The sequence below is a fragment of the Antedon bifida genome, chromosome 6 (genome assembly GCF_963402885.1).
Source record: "Antedon bifida chromosome 6, ecAntBifi1.1, whole genome shotgun sequence".
Lineage (NCBI taxonomy): Eukaryota > Metazoa > Echinodermata > Crinoidea > Comatulida > Antedonidae > Antedon > Antedon bifida.
In genome coordinates this window covers 25,639,350-25,659,850 of record NC_136231.1, presented here as the reverse complement: position 1 = coordinate 25,659,850, position 20,501 = coordinate 25,639,350, and the positions used below count along the sequence as shown (strand labels likewise).

The 20,501-nt window shown below is 29.1% G+C and overlaps 1 protein-coding gene across 9 annotated transcripts in view; it reads left to right on the top strand.

The window, feature by feature from the left end:
* Positions 1–20,501, top strand: part of LOC144844223 (receptor-type tyrosine-protein phosphatase F-like) — an 88,904-nt gene that overhangs the window by 52,217 nt on the left and 16,186 nt on the right. For 4 of the 9 annotated variants that reach the window (XM_078701009.1, XM_078701012.1, XM_078701005.1 and 1 more), the window contains 11 exons: positions 2,471–2,581; positions 3,173–3,439; positions 4,429–4,716; positions 5,655–5,951; positions 6,441–6,731; positions 9,693–9,998; positions 11,584–11,777; positions 14,213–14,263; positions 17,687–17,704; positions 19,868–19,985; positions 20,415–20,441. In XM_078701009.1, coding sequence (XP_078557135.1) covers positions 2,471–2,581; positions 3,173–3,439; positions 4,429–4,716; positions 5,655–5,951; positions 6,441–6,731; positions 9,693–9,998; positions 11,584–11,777; positions 14,213–14,263; positions 17,687–17,704; positions 19,868–19,985; positions 20,415–20,441 — 1,968 coding nt within the window. The remainder of the gene's footprint in view (positions 1–2,470; positions 2,582–3,172; positions 3,440–4,428; positions 4,717–5,654; positions 5,952–6,440; positions 6,732–9,692; positions 9,999–11,583; positions 11,778–14,212; positions 14,264–17,686; positions 17,705–19,867; positions 19,986–20,414; positions 20,442–20,501) is intronic. The other 5 variants (XM_078701013.1, XM_078701008.1, XM_078701006.1 and 2 more) reach the window with 5 other exon arrangements.

The window sequence follows — 20,501 nt, the reverse complement described above, 5'->3', positions numbered from 1 at the left end:
ATAGTTATTTTGGAAATAAGAAAAAGCATTTTGAAAAATGATGATTGATAGCATGTTTATTTAGGAGAATGAGTTTTAAAATTATGTTTTACATCTCCACCAATTGTTAATTGAATATTCATAAAATGACTATTAGCTTAGAAAATATTTGAATGTAGATATTATACAGTGAAAGTTTATCATGTATCAATAAGCAAATTTTGTTTGGAATTAATAATTTATGGTTTTAAAATTGAAGCATTATGTGTGGGTATGTGCATGCGAGGATTGTCGTGTCTAGCACGTGTCGATCTATATGATTAAAGATACGTTGGATCATGTGCATGTTTGTGCACTCGGCGTGGGAACGGACGTGTACGTGCGAATTTGTGTGGGTGTACAGTAGTAGGATGTACTAAATTTAGGAATTTGTTTAAATTCAATTTGCGATTATATTTCTCTGGTTTTAAATAAATTATGGTTTTAATAGTTGTTATTATTTTTCATCTAGATTTAGTAACCCCACATTATTACAATATCTATATGCCAACTAACAAATAACTTTGTAATTTCCTAATCTAATATCTTCATAACATTATTTTCTTCTTTTATACTAAATCTATTATTCTATTACTAGAATAATGCATGTTTAAAATCTATGTTGTGTTTTTATATAAAATATAACCATTTTGTATAGCAAATCATTTCTGTCCTTATTGCAACTAACTGTACGTTATTGTTATAGATTATATATATATTATAGTTTTTATTTTGTTGTAGTTATTTAAATATCTGTTTTTAGATAAATGTATATATTTCAGTAATTGTATTTGTTTGCTTTTTTTATTTTATTTATAACATTTTTCATTTTCAAAATGTTTCTCAACATACGATATAAAATATGGTTGTTAATATGATGATAATTTAATACATTAAATATTAATAGCAGTTTTGTTAATTTTATACATCAATCTCTTTTTCTCAATCGACTTATTACGTTTAAATATTCTAAAGTATTAAACTAAGAACTGGCATACGTAATGGCAAGCATTCATTGGCCAAGAATAAATCTTACGTTAAAAGTAACAAATTCTGAAGCTTTTTAACCGTGATTAAATAAGGAACGAATTCAGATGGTTTATTGACCTGACGTCATCGTGTCTAATTTGATCGCATAAATTATGTTCTAGGATGTTCAGCAAGAATGTTAAACACTCCATAATATTATATTACTGATAAAGACAACTTCTGCTTTTATCTATAAACAAGAAAAGTATTGTTAATTCTGAAAATTGATTACTTTATGTACAGTATATGCTGTAGATGTTGTTTTTCGGTACAATCTTGTATAATATTTGTCATGTGGACGAAGATTGTTAATGAATTCGCTTTGGTTATCATGAGCAGAGCAGTTTGTCTGAATATTTAAAAGAAAGGATAAGAAAGAAATCTATTTTAATTATTCTCAAATAGAACTTATAATACAAAATGTATAGATTACTTTACCAAATTAAATAAGAAAACTTGATTTTAGAAAGTAATTAGTTAAATCAAGTTAGATAGTAAATAAATGATATATTTAACAAAGACACTAGAAATGAATTAAATTATGGTAGTACCTTTCAAAATTTAACATAAATTTATTCAATAGCGAGTGTGTTTACTAAAACATTTTTGGTTTTATCTAAGTTGAGGGCAGTATTTAAACATGTTTTTGTTGATTTTTATATTCATTTTAAATGTTAATACATTGGTTGTTATTTTCTTTTTTGTCTTACAAAAATATTTTCTTTTGGTTTTTTTCTTTTTTGTCTTACCAGAATATTTTCATTTTTATTCAGTAATGCATTAACATGTCTTCCTGCCAGTTATACCTTTTTCAATATTAATTTGCATATCACAATATTTACCATTTGTAACCTGTTTATTCTGTCTTATAATTATTGTATAAATGTTTGTTTTGGATGTTGGAATACATATGTTGTTGTATTTGAATGCCGGTTGTATTAAGTGAAGCTTCATCTCTTCTTAGTAGTAGGGTAGATAATTTGGTGGTAGTGATAGCTGACATTTTGCCATCTTTAGCATGCTGTTTTGATGAGGAGCAATTTTTTTTGGGACTAATTTTGGCACATTGAGACTGGGAATTCTCTTTTTACAGTTTGATGTAGGCTACATATTTTAGGTAGTATTTAGGTAGATATGGGATTAGTTGCATTGCACGATAATTACATTTGTTTATTAGGTAGAGTAGGAGTAGTTGCTTGATTAGGTTGATTAGGTATTCAAGTATATTAGACAATATCAAAATTTAATATTAAATTTATTAGACATTCTTACTCATAATTCATGGTTACCATGGTTTTATCTGTGTATTTGTACCGATACTAGATTTCTACATACATAGCATACTTTAGGCTTATAACATAGTATATTTATGTTTCTAACTTTTTCTTTCTAATCATTTCACTTTTGACCTTTAACCTTTTAGGTCAGATGCAAATTACCGTTTCAACGTTAGATGATGAGGGTAGTTACGAGTGTTACGCACGTAATTCGGCTGGAACGTTGTTTTCAGAGAAAGCAATGTTGTACATTAGGGGTAAGTTGATGATAAGATTGTCCAGATGTTTGTACGTGGTAATGACCAGTTACTAAGATATTATAAACATACTGATTACTATTGGTATAGTACAGTGATAGTACAAGTTAACATAAAAACTAGATTTGTTTAAAATTGTTTTCACATTACTTCTCTAAAGCTCTGTCTACACTATCGAACTAGTTTAGTGTGATGTGCCCAAATATGGTAGGCATATGCTTAAATATGGTATTGATATAACATCATCATATCTATATATGGGCACATCACATTTTTTTGTCACATAATGTTTGATAGTGTAGACAGAGCTTTAGACCACTTTCACACTTCAGAATCACCTTTTTCTGGTCTTTCAGTACTGCAATTTCTTCTTACTCAAATTAAAAAGATGATAATGTTACAATAGTATTAGGTGATTTTGAAATACTAAGTGTAGAATATCGTTTGACTTTATAGTGGCCAGACTGACCAATAGTTTATGTCCTCAGACTGACCAATAGTTGATGTCCTCCTCATTGGACATCTTCCAAGCATTCACATTGTTTTATTCTAACATGTTTTCGTTGATTGCACTTTTTTGTCAAATAATAGAACGGCAGAACCCACCAAGATTCACCATTAAACCCGAAGACAAGGAAATTGCCCCAGGTCAAAGCGTTGACCTGACATGCGTGGCAGTGGGAGCACCCATGCCTGAAGTTAAATGGATGAAGGACAATATCCCTGTAGAGGGAAACGAGCCAATTGAAGGAAGAAATGTGTTGAAATTGACCAATGTCCTAGAGTCTGGTAACTACACTTGCCTGGCGTCAAGTTCTTTAGGCGTTGAGTATGTTACGGCTAGAGTGACCGTCAGAGGTATGATACGTTTTATTTTATAATTTATTTATCTATTGCAAACTTCAATATGTTTACCAGAAGATGATGTTATTTATTTGATATTTTTTTGTTTTTTTTCTTTTGGCATGTTTCCCACAAGCATTATGCTTTGTTTTTAACATGCCTTCTTCAACTGTTATCTTTCATTTTTTTTTACTATTCATCTTGTTTAACTGTCTTTATTGAAGTAAATAAATGTCACTTTGAATTAAATTGAATTGAAATAATAATATAATTTATAAAAATACAATTAAAATATAACTGAGAATTTGTGATATTAATATATAATTTCAAATATTAAATATGCAGAAACATCGAGCGAAAAGTTAATCACATACCACCGGAAGAGAGTCACAGAAATGATAACGCACGTAATATCTGCACAATTAATTGAATTTTGAATTATATTTACCAGTAGTGACTAGTACTGTATAATTCATTGTCAAAATTTAATTTTCGGGCAAAATCATCCCATCAAAACAAACAAGCTCAAGTTTAATAGTTATTCTTCCAGACGTAATTATATTTCATAAGTGGGTAATTCGGTGAAATCCTTATAACCAAACGAAAAAAGGTCATTTAATCTCAAACAGTTGGCAGGCAAGAAGTCTGTCATCTTGGTTATGTATTGGATTTCACCAGCTTAATGTATAGCCGCGTTCTTCTTCGCAATTGATACTCGTCGGAGGCTTTCTCCATCTTAAACTGATCTGTGTAATGACATATTATCGGGATGTTACACAGGATTTTATGTTGTAATTTTTTTGCCTGAAAAGATAAATAGTTTAATCATTCATAGGTGGAATCAATAATATGAAATATTGTGACATGCTATTTCTTGAATTCAATCCAATAATGAACTTACCAAGTTTGTCGCCCTTCTTAAATAATATATTTTATTTTGTCTAAATTTTGTCTCCCGACATCACTGTGTTTTCAACAAATAAAGTTTGCATTTATTATTTTAGCACCACCCAAAGCTCCATCAGCCCCTGTGCCGGAACTGCCAGCCCCAGCAAAATCAGTGACTCTTAGTTGGACCCCAGCAAACCTGGAGCCTGTCAACTCATACATTCTTCAGTATAGGCTAGCCTCATCTGAGAATATGTACACAGAAATCACTGATATACCGGACACTACTTACACAGTGGAAGGTCTATTGCCGTTTTCATCTTATGACTTCAAGGTAATAGGTGTTAATACGATTGGCATCGGTGAACCAAGTCTACCTGTTAGAGTGATGACTGGAGAGCTAGGTAAGTAGTTTTTTACTACAGTACAAGTGTAGTTTTAATCTTATTTGGTTTAAACTAAACTCCCAAAGACTTGTAATAAAACTTTGTTTATGTAGAGCATCTTGTATATATGTTTGTCTTATGAACCTCTGAGGGTCCCTAATGATCAGAAATTGCTGGATGGATCACCCTCTTTAAATATGGTTAAAAAAAAAAAAAAAATTAACTTTAAATTTGTTGCTCTATCTGAATATGTCCTATATGCTACAACCAATAATCATTTGGCTATGTTAGAAAGGTAATTTTTGCGAAAAAATTTTTTATCTTTTCTTCCCCCTCTACCGAATGATACTTTCGGTAATTTATGGACAATCTCTATGTCACAATCAGGGCGTAGAAAGGTCATCATAAATTCAGTAACGAATTGGTAAACACTGAAGATTAAAAATACTAGCTCTATGCACAATAAAAATAATGATTGATTGCTGTAGGACAACCTATAGGCTAAAATCATTAACACCCATAAATAAGCAGTATGATATGTATTTTAAATAGAAAATAAGGCACTCCTCAGATTACTTGGCATTATCGTTTGGTACTTATATTAAAATCAATAAAAATATGAATGTTTAATAATTTACATGCATTATTTATGATTACTAGGCTCTTAGATACGCTGAGATTTAATGTCTGATCATAAATATGCGATTTCAATATTTAGTTTAAAATGTAATTTTTATTGTTACATGTTTACGTCTCGTCATGTTGCATTTTTGTGAGGATCCCTTATGATCAGCTTCGGGTGGATAGACCACCCCCGTAAAATATTGTTGACGTCAAATAAATAAATAAATGAAATAAATTTATTTATTAAATATATATGTAGTAAGTAAATTATTGTGATTTATCATTTCTAATAATATTTCAAGTGTTATTATAAAATGTTTTTTTGTCTGCAGCTCCTGGTTCTCCACCAATAAATGTTAAAGTGAGCTTGATCAGTTCCAGTACAATACTTGTCCAGTGGGAAAACCCAGAGATTCCAAATGGACACATCACTGAGTACATGGTGTACTACACCGATACGCCTACAAGTAACCTATCCCTGTGGAAGACGTCTATCACTACTAACAGCCAGTTAACCAGTATCCAGGGGTTAAAACCATTGCAACTGTATTCCGTGAGGGTTGCAGCTAGAACAGAGGTTGGCTATGGGCCAGCATCACCCATCATCAAGATCAAGGTTGAACAGGGCGGTAAGTCTAAAGCTCTGTTGTCTACACTATCAAACTTTATGTGACAAAATAATGTGATGTGCCCATATAAAGACATGATGATGTCATATCACTACCATATTTGGCCATATCACTACCATATGTGGGCATACACTGCCATATTTGGGCGCATCAAACTTTTTTTTTCAAACTAGTTTGATAGTGTAAACAGAGCTTTAGGACGAGGGACAATTTCATAAACAAATTTTGATTTTCCTTGTCAGAGGATGCTATATCTACTATACTGTATGTTGTAACACTTAAGTAATATTATGATAATCTCTATGGCGGATTCAGAATTTTAAAATAGAGATGGGTGTGGGAAGGAGGCCCAGGGCCTAAGAAGTTAAAATGAAGTAATTAACCTAATCTGGTGGGTCAAAATTTAGTGGGGGAGGTCTGGCTTCCCACTTGATCCGCCTATATGATTATGTATATATTATATTAAATACGCATTTTTTTTCAAATTAGTTCCTGGACAGCCAGTGAATTTTCAAGCTAGTCCAATTAGCTACAATAAAATTGAACTGACATGGGAAGACCCAACCAACTACAACCAAGATAAACTTGTCACAAACTACGAGATCTTTTACAACTCTTCTACTGAGGGTGAACAACACAAGACCATCTCACCAGGCCAGGGGACACACATCTTGAACAACCTCACACCATACACTATGTACAATATCTGTTTGGCTGCTCGCAGTGATCGCGGACTTGGACCAAAAACTCACATCGTGTCTGTAAGGACACAACAGGCCGGTAAGAGACAATAACAAAAGAATATAAACAATATGAATTTTAATATAAAATAAAAGATAATAATGCAGCATTTTTACAAAAACAAAGCAAAAAAACAAGAAAAACAAAACAAAAAATATATTATAGACATTTATTTGTATAAAAAATAACACATTTCGAATTCTTATTATGTATTTTTAACATAATCATACATGGTTTGATTGAATCTTTTCTTTCTTTGAGAGTTAAAAATATCTGAGTATTAAATTTCACTTGTTAATAACTAAATAACTAATACATATTAAGTGGTCTAGACATTTAATACTTTATTTAATGCTTCACAAAATCTATAGCTTTTATAACAAATTTTAAAAATCATAAATTCAATATCAAAATATTCCATAACTCAAAATAATTGGGATGCTACTATAAATGTTGATAAATTCAATTCAAATAAATTATGAAGTATCCATAATAAATTTGAAAGAAAATACCTGAAATTATTATAATAATAAAAATGTTTCGTCAGTTTTTATAAATGTGATTAACAGATTATATTCAATTTAAAAAATATATAAAATGAATTTGATTTTTTTTAACGAAGGCTCCTTGGATTTTAATAACATTTTAAGTTGAAAATTATTTTTAGTGAATAATTTTTATAAATAATTAGTATATGTAATAATAGTATTGCTGATATGTATACTAGGGTTTTGCAATGATAGTGTTATAATACATTAACCAATGCTACTTCTACAGGTAGGCTTAACTAAATTGCTTATTTTCACAGTTACACTATAAGGTTATTAAAACATAATGGTAAGCTGTTGTGAATTTTTGCAGCATCACATCCGACTAAAATAATAATTTATCTGCAATATAAAACAAAATATCAACAAGGAGGTGTTTTATTTTATATTTCATTTCCAAACATTCATTTTGAACAATCTTATTTATAGCTTAAATCATATTTTTAAATAACAAAATATAATTATTATACAAATTGGATGTGATGTATAAAAATGTCTTCCTTTTTAGTTGGTAAATTATCATATGACAACCTTGATATTTTGAAAAAATTGATAAAATATTTTAACATCTAAAAGTGAAAAAAAATGGTGCATTCAGTCACAAATTGTATTTGGCATTAAAAGAGAGAGAATATGAACTTGAACTAAAGACATTGTATTTGCAGTCCTGGTGCTCATCAATTGAGTCACAGTAAAAAAGAATAATACTGGAATCTTATCGGTTGTCATGACGTGTAATTTACAGCCATATCTTAGCAGCTTACCATTGTGTCTTAAGCTCTGTCCACACTATCAAACTTTATTTGACAAAAAAAAAAGTGATGTGCCCATATATGGACCTGATGACATCACTACCATATTTGGGCACATATTTTTTGTCAAACTAGTTTGATAGTGTGGACAGAGCTTTATTACTGGACTCTTAACGTTTGGACGTTTTATGGGTGGTGGAGTGATAGAACAATAATCAACAAGATACTGTTTGTGTATGACTGCATTATGGGATATATCCAAGACCTCTGGTATTTACGTTGTATACATACATATATAAAAAATTAATAGAATATTTTATCAAATATCTGATAAAATTAAAACAGTAGAAATTAATTTAAAAAAATAAATTTTGTTATTGACTTGCTCTAGGACAAAGTATATGCTCATCCTCAGATATTATCCCATTTTCCGGTATATGCCCATCTTTGGGTATTAGCTTGTGTGACCAAAAAATGTGATATGGCCATATATGGACATGATGATGTCATATCACTACCATATGTGGGCGTATCACTACAATATTTGGACACATTTTTTTTGTCAAACTAGTTTCATAGTGTAGACAGAGCTTTATATTGATCAAAAACTAATTAATGTAAAACATTATTATACATCAATATGATATTGATTTCACAATGAGCAAGTTACATACAGAATATATTTTTACAATAATAATTTTAAAAAGAAAATAAATGTATGTATACAACATTTACCATAGTCTAACAATAGTTTACCAATTAATGAATTATTCAAAATCTTTCAAACTTCACCTTATAATTTAAAATATTTGAAATAAATTATTCGTTATTTTGACATTGGCTGTTAATGTGGAATAATTAATTGCGTATGTAGCGCAAACCAGAACGTTTGCGTTATGAACGCAAGTGATTTTCTACAAAGGTTGCCTAATGTCATTTTCACTTGGGCTATAAATTTTGAAAGTTAAATCTAAAAAGTGATTTTTTTGATCGAATATTGGTGAACTTTGACCGAAAGGAATGATGATAGCACACATTATGTGCATTGCATCACTTGCAATCCTGACTATACATAGCACGACACATTTATCTGAAACATGACGATGGTTTAAAAGAACAGGCATTTGTTTCATTTGTTAAAATGTTTAGATACCTCAAGGTACCAGATTTTTCTCAGTTTCTGAGAATTTTTGATACAAATAAATGCAGAATTAGCATTTAATTTGATATATAATTGGGTGTGGTAAACACACAATGAATGTCTTGGTACCATAATCACTAAAAATGACAATTGTCTAATTTGCATTTCTCTGTTCTTTTAAATTACATAACTATTTGAATGTGTATGAAAAAGAAACTGAGTTTCTTTTAAACATTTGCATGATCAATTTTGATAATTGACGATGTTACTAACATGACAACAACTTTAATAGTGATAAGTATTAGCTATCACACCACTGACGGATGGACTAACAAAAATTATTTTTATGTATGTATTTATTATATTGATATATATTTCATGTTTAATGTATAAAGCATGATCTAATGCAAATCTGTAAGATTTTATTTAACTCCATTCCTTCATATTTCAATATTTTTTCTATTTTGTCTTTTATCAACTTTTCCTTTGTATATTCCTGCAAGTTTGGCATGTTAATTTGTCGTCTTATATTCTTGTTGATGTTGTTTTGCACCCGTAGTCCCTGGCGAACCCCCCAGAGACGTCCAAGCATTACCAGTCAGTTCAACCGAGGTCCAAGTCACGTGGAATCCACCCTCGGCCGAATCGCAAAATGGCGTGATCACAGGCTACACGCTGAATTACCGCAAGGCAGAGGGTGACGACCAGTCAATTCAGATGGTAACGTTGAGTAACACGTCACGTAGCCACAGCTTGAGTGGTCTCGACAAATGGACCTTCTACGAAATCTCAGTTTCGGCTCGTACCATTGTAGGCAACGGGCCGGAAACCAATCCGGTACTTCGCGTTCGCACCTTGGAAGCCGGTATGTAACCCCTCGTGTCTAACTCGACCTTTAACCTTTTACCTTTATTTGTGACATGCTTCAATCTTTTCACCAATGACAAGTGAGTTATTTTATATCAGAATGTATCTGTAAGTTGTGAATAACATTTGAATCTCATATTAACATACACTACTGCAAGCATATCAGTCCAAATACAGTATTACATCAGTTATATATTGTAAATAATAAATCATTATTATTATATTTTGTTTATATTTAGTAATATTGCATCCTTGTATTTAATGTTGCACCCCTTGGCATGCTCTTATTTCCCAAATATGAACCCTCTAAATTTGCATTCCTGTGTAATATTTCTCCCCTGTAAAATTAATCAAATTACAAACCGTGTCACATACTAAACAAAAATAAATACTAACTTCAACAAATAAGTAGCTTAATAAGTAATAAGTTTACTCTTGAATTGAATAATATTCAATTATACATTTTATATAAACTATAGTAACATAGATATGTGAAAATGGGAATTAAATAGACCTACAAAAACAATGTTTGCTTGTTGCAAATTTAAATGAGATTTTATTTATATATTCATGAAAGATTTAAAACTCCTAATATTGAATACAAGCATACATACCCAGCCAGTGTGGTTTCCTTCATCCCCACCCACTCCCCTCCTTGGGTGGTGTAGTTTAAAACACAATCCTGTCACTTTGAGTGTAAATGCATGCAATAACATTTGTATACACAGACAAATGTAAAAACTCTCACTCTTATAATATAGATAAAGACCATATAAGAAGTTATTTAACAAAAAAACGTTTTTCCTTATTTAAACTCTTTTAAAACTAAACTCTTTTTTTAAAAATTTACTGTAGATTTTATTTTCCTTATAATCTTTTCCTAGCTTGTGTTTTGCAGTTCAAAATTGTGAATGAAAGTATTTCACCAATCACCAAATTTAAAATCTGCTATTCCTTATAATTTACTTCCTCCCTCACTATCATACACTGCATTTGAACTTACGTACAGGTCAAAGGGCATGGCTTTTATAGCATGACTGACAGTTGTCTGCTTGTAACTATGCGTGCACAGAATTTGTATCAGGTTTATTAATTTATTAAAGAGTTTTAAAAAATTATGCACCATGCATGTGAATTTGATCTGCATGTGTTTCTTTCCGATACAAAGAAGCTCGGATCCAGCGTTTGCCTCCATCTTCCCATAGGGCATTTTCTCTTTTTCATCTTAGTTGAATTTCCATCGCTTATATATGATTATTGTGTTTATGTATGTTAGGCATCGATTTTTTATTATTAAACTGATGTTATCGTATTATGAAATATGGTTCATTATTTTATTCTACTTATGTTATGAATATTTTTACATGATTAATTTACAATTTTTACATCAAAACATGTTTATATAGGATTTTTTTTAAATGCTAAAATATGTTACTTCATTCAACCATAAAATATGAGGAAATCCTTATATAATTCTGTAGGTAATAATATGCAATCCTAAACATCATTTATCATATTTCTAGCATGTGCTTATGTTTTTATTCATTTAATAATCTTCATCATCTTGGGGTTTGTTCGTTTAGTTCCTGGTGCGCCACGAAAAGCTATGGTTGAAGCGGTGAACTCAACAGCAATCCGCATTTCATGGGAACCACCTCGGGAGGATGAGATGCACGGAATTATCCACGGATATCAGATTCACTGTTATCCCATTGATGATGATACCAACGACAGACAGGATGATATCATCAAAGACTTTATGTATCCAGAACAGACAGTGAGTTTTTGATTTTTAATGATTAGGATAAATAATCGGTTTCAAGCTCTCCACACTATTCTGTTAAAAAAATTACCAAATTGATAAAATTCAAAATTCACATTTATCAACTAAATACACTTGGTAATTGAGTTGATAAATGTGTTTATATGTTTAATTGAAATTTTCGTATTGATAATATTTTTACCAGAATTGCTACATCGTGTTTTGAGTTTATTTGAGGTCATGGAAATCGCAAATACTTATATACATTAGTCTAATACATATTCATACCTTGGTCTAATGCATATTCATACCTTGGTCTAATGCATATTCATACATTGGATTAATACATATACATTGGATTAATACATATACATTGGATAATACATATTCATACATTTGTCTAATGCATATTCATACCTTGGTCTAATGCATATTCATACATTGGATTAATACATATACATTGGATTAATACATATACATTGGATAATACATATTCATACATTTGTCTAATGCATATTCATACCTTGGTCTAATGCATATTCATACATTGGATTAATACATATACATTGTATAATACATATTCATACATTTGTCTAATGCATATTCATACCTTGGTCTAATGCATATTCATACATTGGATTAATACATATACATTGGATAATACATATTCATACATTTGTCTAATGCATATTCATACCTTGGTCTAATGCATATTCATACATTGGATTAATACATATACATTGGATAATACATATTCATACATTTGTCTAATGCATATTCATACCTTGGTCTAATGCATATTCATACATTGGATTAATACATATACATTGGATTAATACATATACATTGTATAATACATATTCATACATTTGTCTAATGCATATTCATACATTCAATTAATACATATTCATACATTCAATTAATACATATTCATACATTGGATTAATACATATTCATACATTGAATTAATACATATTCATACATTGGATTAATACATATTCATACATTCAATTAATACATATTCATACATTTGTAATTATTCATACATTAACTGACCATTCAATCTTCTACAAGCATAGGTCACTACATTCATTAACGTCACTCTTTAATTTCAACTGTTAAAGGTTACAATATGATAATGTTTTTAACCATATAATTATATTATTAAATGCATGTTCTCACTCTTACTAAAATATTAATAACAATATAACATTTTAAAAAAAACAAATGTATTTTTACGGTATAATTAATTCTCTATTAATAAATTTAAAATGAAATGATCTTTTCAAACAGTAAATTAGGTTGGCTTGTTTTTATTGTTATATTTTGTTGTATGTTTATTTGTTTGTCTCCAAACTCCATTAAAATTAACGAGTTATTAAAAATAACTATTTAAAAATATAAAGATATTTTTCAATTAAATTTCCAAAAATAAATTAAAAAGATATTAATACAATGTTACCTTCTTTTATTTTAACAGTTAGAGCAACTTAATGCTCATGTCCACGTCTGTATGTTATATTAAATGTCAATCTATGTTGAATTTAACCTCTTAAATATTCATGATTAGTAAATTACTACTTATTGAATATTCATGAATCTACTCCTAAGATGCATGAATATTCAATAGAACACTAACCAATCATCTTCATAAGCTGATTCATCTTTTGCTCCTAAAATAATTATCTGCATGACTTCTGAACATTCATGACTTTGTTAATGTCCGTCTGATGACATAACTCATGGCCTTATTACCATATTCATTAATGATTACCATATTCATGATTGATTATTACCATATTCATGATTGATTATCATATTCATGACCCATTGAATTATAATTATAACCTATCATTATGGAGACATGTCCATTTGTTAACTGATTTATCAATCAGCACTCTCGTCTTCCATGTCATTTCATAAAATGTTGCATTAGTTATTACTCAGGCAGTCCTCACATTTGAAATTTTGAGTATCAAAAATTCTTGACTGCATGTAAAACATATGTTATTATCAAATTTACTTTTTTAACATAACATTTTAAAATTAATTTTCCAAGAAATTTGCAATGTTACTAAAATGACATTTATATCAAAATTAAAATGTGGAAACTGCCTGTGATTGCTTTTGGTTGACATAACTTGTTTCATCCAGTTTTTGTTTTTAATTTGAAAAAAAAACCCCCAACTTGTGCCCTGCTCTTTAATCTTGTCCACATTCTGCCACCCTGTTCTGTTTGCCATCCCAATTTTACTGACCCCCACCCTGCCACCACTTTTATGTTAAACCTCTTTAATACGTTTTGTTTTTTTCCCTTTACTGCCTTCCCGGTTTTCCTAACCTTCGTGTTCCCATAACTTTTACCGAACCCTCGTTCCACCACCTCCCGATCAATTGTATAAGTTTGCATGAATTCTGTGTACTTACCCGTTTACTTTTTCCCTCAACTGAACAATACCAAACTACATGAGATCCAAAGTAACAATCCAATCTATCTCAAGGTGTGTAATATGGTTGACAGGTAGTATATTTTATATCCGCAACCGGTGTTTTGTCAAAATGGCTTCTTTTTAATTTTTTATTTAACTATTATATATTTGTACACAATATACTCACCACTGCTAAGGTAGAACTTCCTCCACAACCGTCTTGTCCTGTGTATGCCTGCTCTCCGATCTTAGATTGGTATTTTAATGTTTTGTTCTTACTAAAAAAGAAAAGATAAATAATTAACAACGAACAAATGAGTTGTTTTAATCGTGCATGCAACACATGGCACATGGATGTTAGCTTAGCTAGCAACATTGCTTAAAAGATGCTCTTAAGGGTTCCTTCATGCACTCACTACTTTAAGTCTTAGGTGTTTTTAGTTTGAGACCCAACAAAAAGGTCAGATACGAGCAGGGACACATTATGGAAGCCAGATTTATAAGCCGATATAAAAGTTACAATTGACATTTTCAACAATTTAGTGTGTGCATACTTTAATAAACAGAGAATAGAAATACTCTATCAATAATGCATAGTTTGAAACAAATTCAGCCAAGTAGTTTTAAATTTTAGAATAATGTTTTGCAAATGAGAATAAAATGAATATGAAGCTGTGGAACCTTCCATCTTTTACAGTCCTATTAATTATATATAATTATGATATTGAATTTTACAAATCACGGAGGAAGATTGAATAAATTATAGAGTTCCAATTATCATAAATACATCTTGAGACATAATTAAAATGGGAAATTATAGTAAAAATAGTAATATTATATTAAATTGTTCAGATATTTATTTCCCTGCTTAATTAAACTAACCATATTGATCATCTCATCCCAAAGCTTACGTTAGTACTAACATCTCAATTGCATCATTTCCTATCACATTTAACCTTTAACCTTTCCATTATGTGTATAGTAATGTTTATCTCCTAGCCTTTTCAGGACAGTCTTTTAAGTGTTTAAAACGTGTGTATGTATATCGTCTACGGTTTTAGTTGAAACTCGGATAACAATATTATACACACTATGTGCGTGTTGTTTGACGTTAGTTGGTCCAATTATTTATGTTGAATGTGACAAACTTAATGTCAATGTTCTCCTCAAATTGTATGTTATTATTTTTTTAGGTTATGTATTGAAATTTACTTCTTAATTAGTCTTTTTGTTTTTTTTTAAGTGTTCACAAATTAGTGATTGTGTTATGTGTGTTGACTAGCTTTTCAAAGCTTTAATGCCCATATTATGATATTTTTATCCTAATCTTCTAACATTAATATTCAATAAGACGCTAATGCTTTAGTTATATAATAATTTTAACTATTCCAACTTAATTTCCTCTATGTGGTTATGTATTGTATTATTATATACACCTTTCTGTCTGGATGTTCTTCTGTATTGTGTATGTGTAAATATATTATTATTTACATTATATATTCATGTGTGTTAATTATATATACATTATATATTTATTATCTTTTGATTATATCGATATTTCTTTTGTATTTAAGACATAGTTTTATTAAGAATTAGAATCTATAAGAATAAGAATACTTTAGTTGGAACATGTAACAAACTATATTTATTTTTTAAATTAGAAATTCATTACATACAGTCAAAATCAATAGCCATGGAAGTAATTCATTGTTATCAGGAATATTTAGGTTATTTAGTCAGGTTTGCAGTAGACTACGATACGATGCGATATTACAGCAGCTATTCTAAAATTAGTCCAGAAGACAGAAGCATAAACATAACTGAAATACTAACACACTTTGGTTATTTCTTTTTTTGGAAACAAATGTTATATTGAAATTTATGAATTTGGTTTTTTTTTGCCATGCAAACCTAAAATAACTATTTAGATATTTATTATCATTAGAATGTAGTTATTAAAATATTATAAAATGATAAAAAAAGAACATTTATTAGTTCAAGCATGGATGGAATTTAATTCAATTTTCAATTAAATACATTGTGGAAGCAACAAATTCGTTTATGAAAAATATGATTTACATTAATTTAGTAAAAATATTATTGGAATGTATTTTTTTAGTAAAGTTAAAGTACAGTAAGTAATGATAGTTTTGTTCTATTATAAGATGTGATAATATTTCCATTATAAACCAAATTTTACTAATTTATTTATATTTATTTGAGATCTCTCCTAGATATTCTCTCTTTTATAGTTATGTAGTTTACAATTAGAGTTGAAAATAATTCATGACTTGTCACCAAATATATGTCTGTCTTGTATTGTCGTAGAATTTTAATTTAACAAATGTTGATAATGATATTTTTTATTTAATAATATTTATTAATGTACATGATACTTGATAGGCAAATTCTGTATAGTAATGTGAAAGTTTTACTGAAATTAATTTATGAATAATTGACGAGTGACTTTATAATTAATTAGACTTAATTAGGACATTGGCCTTTAGTATTCCCAGCATGCTTTTCTATATTTCAAATTATCTAATGAATATTCATGAATTCACACACTGGAGAATTCTACTCCTTTCTGATTGGTTGCTTGCGTCTAAAATATTTTTTTTTGAATAAATTAGTTTAATCTTTTTTGGTACTCTGGTGAATATCTGCTATTTTCTCTGATTGCATTTTATCAGCTTTCAATTTTCTATTCAAAATTATTTTTCTATTTTAAAATTTAATTATTAAGCGACGGCTTTTCTTGGAATTTAGTAAGCTTACAATCACAGTTGTATTGCATGTACGGACACGTTGATTTCAAACACAAATACACTCACAAACATTTTAATACTATAGGTGTTTCATTAAGGGATATAAACTATTTTAAAATTAATTTTTTTTAATCTTTTTTATTTTTATCTGACACTAAGGTATTGTTCAATTTTTTATTTGATGTATGTCACATGACAATGCCAGATTTAGGATGGTTTTAATTTTATTTTGTTGAATGTTCTGTAAAATACTCACTACAGTTATTTATTATTTGTATTATCTGTTGTATTATTTATTTTTGATTGTACTAGCATTTTAGACCATGATTTGATATCATTTAAAGTAATTTAAGTGCAAGTTATATTGATAGTTATATACATAACATAAAGTAGTGTAGTTAATGTATATACTATACTTAAACAATGTATAATGATATGTTTAGTTATTAAATATAATTAATTAATACAATTAACAATATTGGTACAATAGCTATTTGATTCTTATTTAACTTTTGATTACTTTGGTATTTACATACTAATTTTTTATTTATTTATTGGTATTTATTGATATGATATTTTTGTGCTTGCAATGACTAGCTAGTTATTTATTTTTGTTTCTTTTTTAACTATAATTTTCTTCCCCTATGCATTTTTCTAACTTGCTTGGTTGTTTTTTTTTCTCATCTTTTTCCTGTGTGCTTCATCATCGACCTGACACTATCACTAGAAGGATCAACTTCAACAGGTACTGGTAACAAACCCTTGCTATTATTTTCATCAAAATACCCTCCCTGAAACTTACCTTGCTCAGCAAGTAAAAGGGATTATAATATATTTGTTATTTTAATCATTTTAGCAACATAAAAACATGTACATTGAGTTTGCCAAGGAGGTCGGAGGACCGCTGTTGACATAAGGCGTGGCAGGAGGTCAGAGGACCGCTGTTGAAATAAGGCGTGGCAAATCCACGCTCTCAAAGCTCACAAACATAAACATTAATCAATATGAATTACCTTAATATAAAATCCTACTTAAAAATATTAGTTTTTAATGCAAATATAATAATATTAATATTATGGTGATAGAAACTCATTCTTAAAACTCATTCTTAAAACTCATTCTTACTTAAAGATGTATTGTCCCCCAAAAACATGAAAATTAAAGATTAATTAAATCAGACTTGGAATATGTTATTTTGTAGTTTTAATAAAGTTAATCACTTTAATAGAAAAAAAAACGAAAAAAAAATCATGTTTTCACTTATGAAAAGACAAAATAAATGTCAAAATTCAACCAAAAATCCATTTGCTGGCAGCCAATTTGACCATTTTTTGCTTTAAATCACATTTTTTTCAGGTAAATACATTTTTTTCGATCCAATTTTTTGTCAAAGTGGATAACTATCTTGTTACATTAAAATGGAATATTCAACAAAAAATGTTTAAGAATTATTTTTTCAGGGGGACAATACATCTTTAAATACAACTATTTTTCCTTCATATCTATCTGCTTGGTGGCAGAATTCTAAACATTCATTTAAACAACAAAAATAAAATAGAAAAATAGATTATTCTATAATTTGTGTATAATATTAGAATTTGTATTTATTTAGGAATTATTTATAAAACATAATAAGCATTTTGTTTTGCAATTTTCTTTGTATGTGATATGTTAAATGTTTGCGTTATCACTAACAAAATAATATTTTTTTAGCATGATTTTGAAATAATTAAAATAAATCAAAATATTTCCAGGGTGTAAAACAAATAAACAAGTACTTACTAAAGCTCTGTCACTATCAAACTAGATTGATAAAAAAAGTGTAATGTGCCCAAATATGGTAGTGATATGCCAAATATGGTAGTGCTATGATATCATCATGTCCATATATGGGCACATCACATTTTTTTGTCACATAAAGTTTGATAGTGTAGACAGAGCTTTAATGTATGTCATGGCAATAATATTATCCATCAGGAACATGAGTATTGTTAGTATGTTTGCAAAACTATTGATGGCAAAAAATGCTACTTTAAGTTATTAAGAATATTTTCATACTCATTCCATCTACCTCTGCATGGGTTGAACCATTATTCATTACCTCGCATATTTATTCCTTATAGGACATTGGCCCAAGTAAAATTATTTACGATAAAATAAACTTAGATGTGTGTCAAACAAATTTGATCGTGGCAAGCGGATGCTCACTGATCTATGAATGCGCAAGGCTTGAATCTCACAATAATCTCGTAACCACCTGTTACAATATGAAATTTTTATTATTTTATTTAAATTTTGTTATTGTTAATTTGTGTTTTCCTTTCCCGTTTGAATTCAATATATGTACATCCATAAAAAACCAAAAACAATTGTTTTCGTGAATCTCATTCAAACACTTCACCATGTACAATGTGTTCTGTAAGTATAGATGTGAAGCAATACATCTTAATTTAATTCATTCACAAGTATATTCTAAGTTATTGTAGTCATTCATAAATAATGCTGAATGGAAATAAGTTATCAGAGATAGGGATGATAAGGAGGGGTGATAAGACAGGTAGCTAATTACCTCAGAGAGTACATCACACTGCAAAGCTCAACATCAAATTGCCTGTGTAATAGCTGTCATTGAAGCATCTCTAATTCTACTCACATGAGGTTTTTTTTTTTCGCTGTAGCCTATTTATTATGAATGACTTGTCGTTAATGCATAGAAGGCTGTATGATTTGATTCATATCATTAACATCAGCGATGCGTGTATTGAAATTCTGACTTAATAATCCGTCGTTAAATATCAACATGTGTAGAATCGCTGATGAAATGCTTTACCATCTTATATGTAAATTGAATATTTAGTAAAGATAAGATTTAATGTTAGATAAACAAGTTTTTTTTAATTTTTTGTAGGTTGTCATTATCAGTGGCTTGCTACCTAACACATTGTATGAAGTTGAAATAGCAGCATACACCTCCAAGGGTGATGGCGAAAGGACAAAAACAAAGTCTGTTAGGACTCTAGGAGCAGGTAATTAATTAATAAAAAGAAATACAAATTCTTATATTTTATATTGATTGAAAGATTTATTTCAATAAGTTGAGACTGACCAGAAACTTTAGTTTGTTGATGTTTTTGTAAACAGTATTTATATTTATATATATTATTTCTTCATTGATTTGATTATGATGAATATGATTATTATATAATTTTATTTAGTTTTATTATTATAACAGTCATCATTATGATCATTCTATCATAATCATTCCAATCGTCATCATCATCATCGTCATCATCTATCTTCACCATTTTCATAATCAAATTGTCTCATATTCTCAAAATACTTATTTTGAATATAATATTATTATAGTTATTTATATTGTAATAATTATGTTCGTTAATTTTTATTGATTTTGTTAAATCTTCTTTAACAAAAGTAAAATGCTTTGTTCCCACAAGCTTTCATCCTTACAACGGCGCCTCCAGGTGAAAATATGTTGTGTTTTGTTCATTGTAGTTTTTTTCATTTTGCTATTCTAACCATTT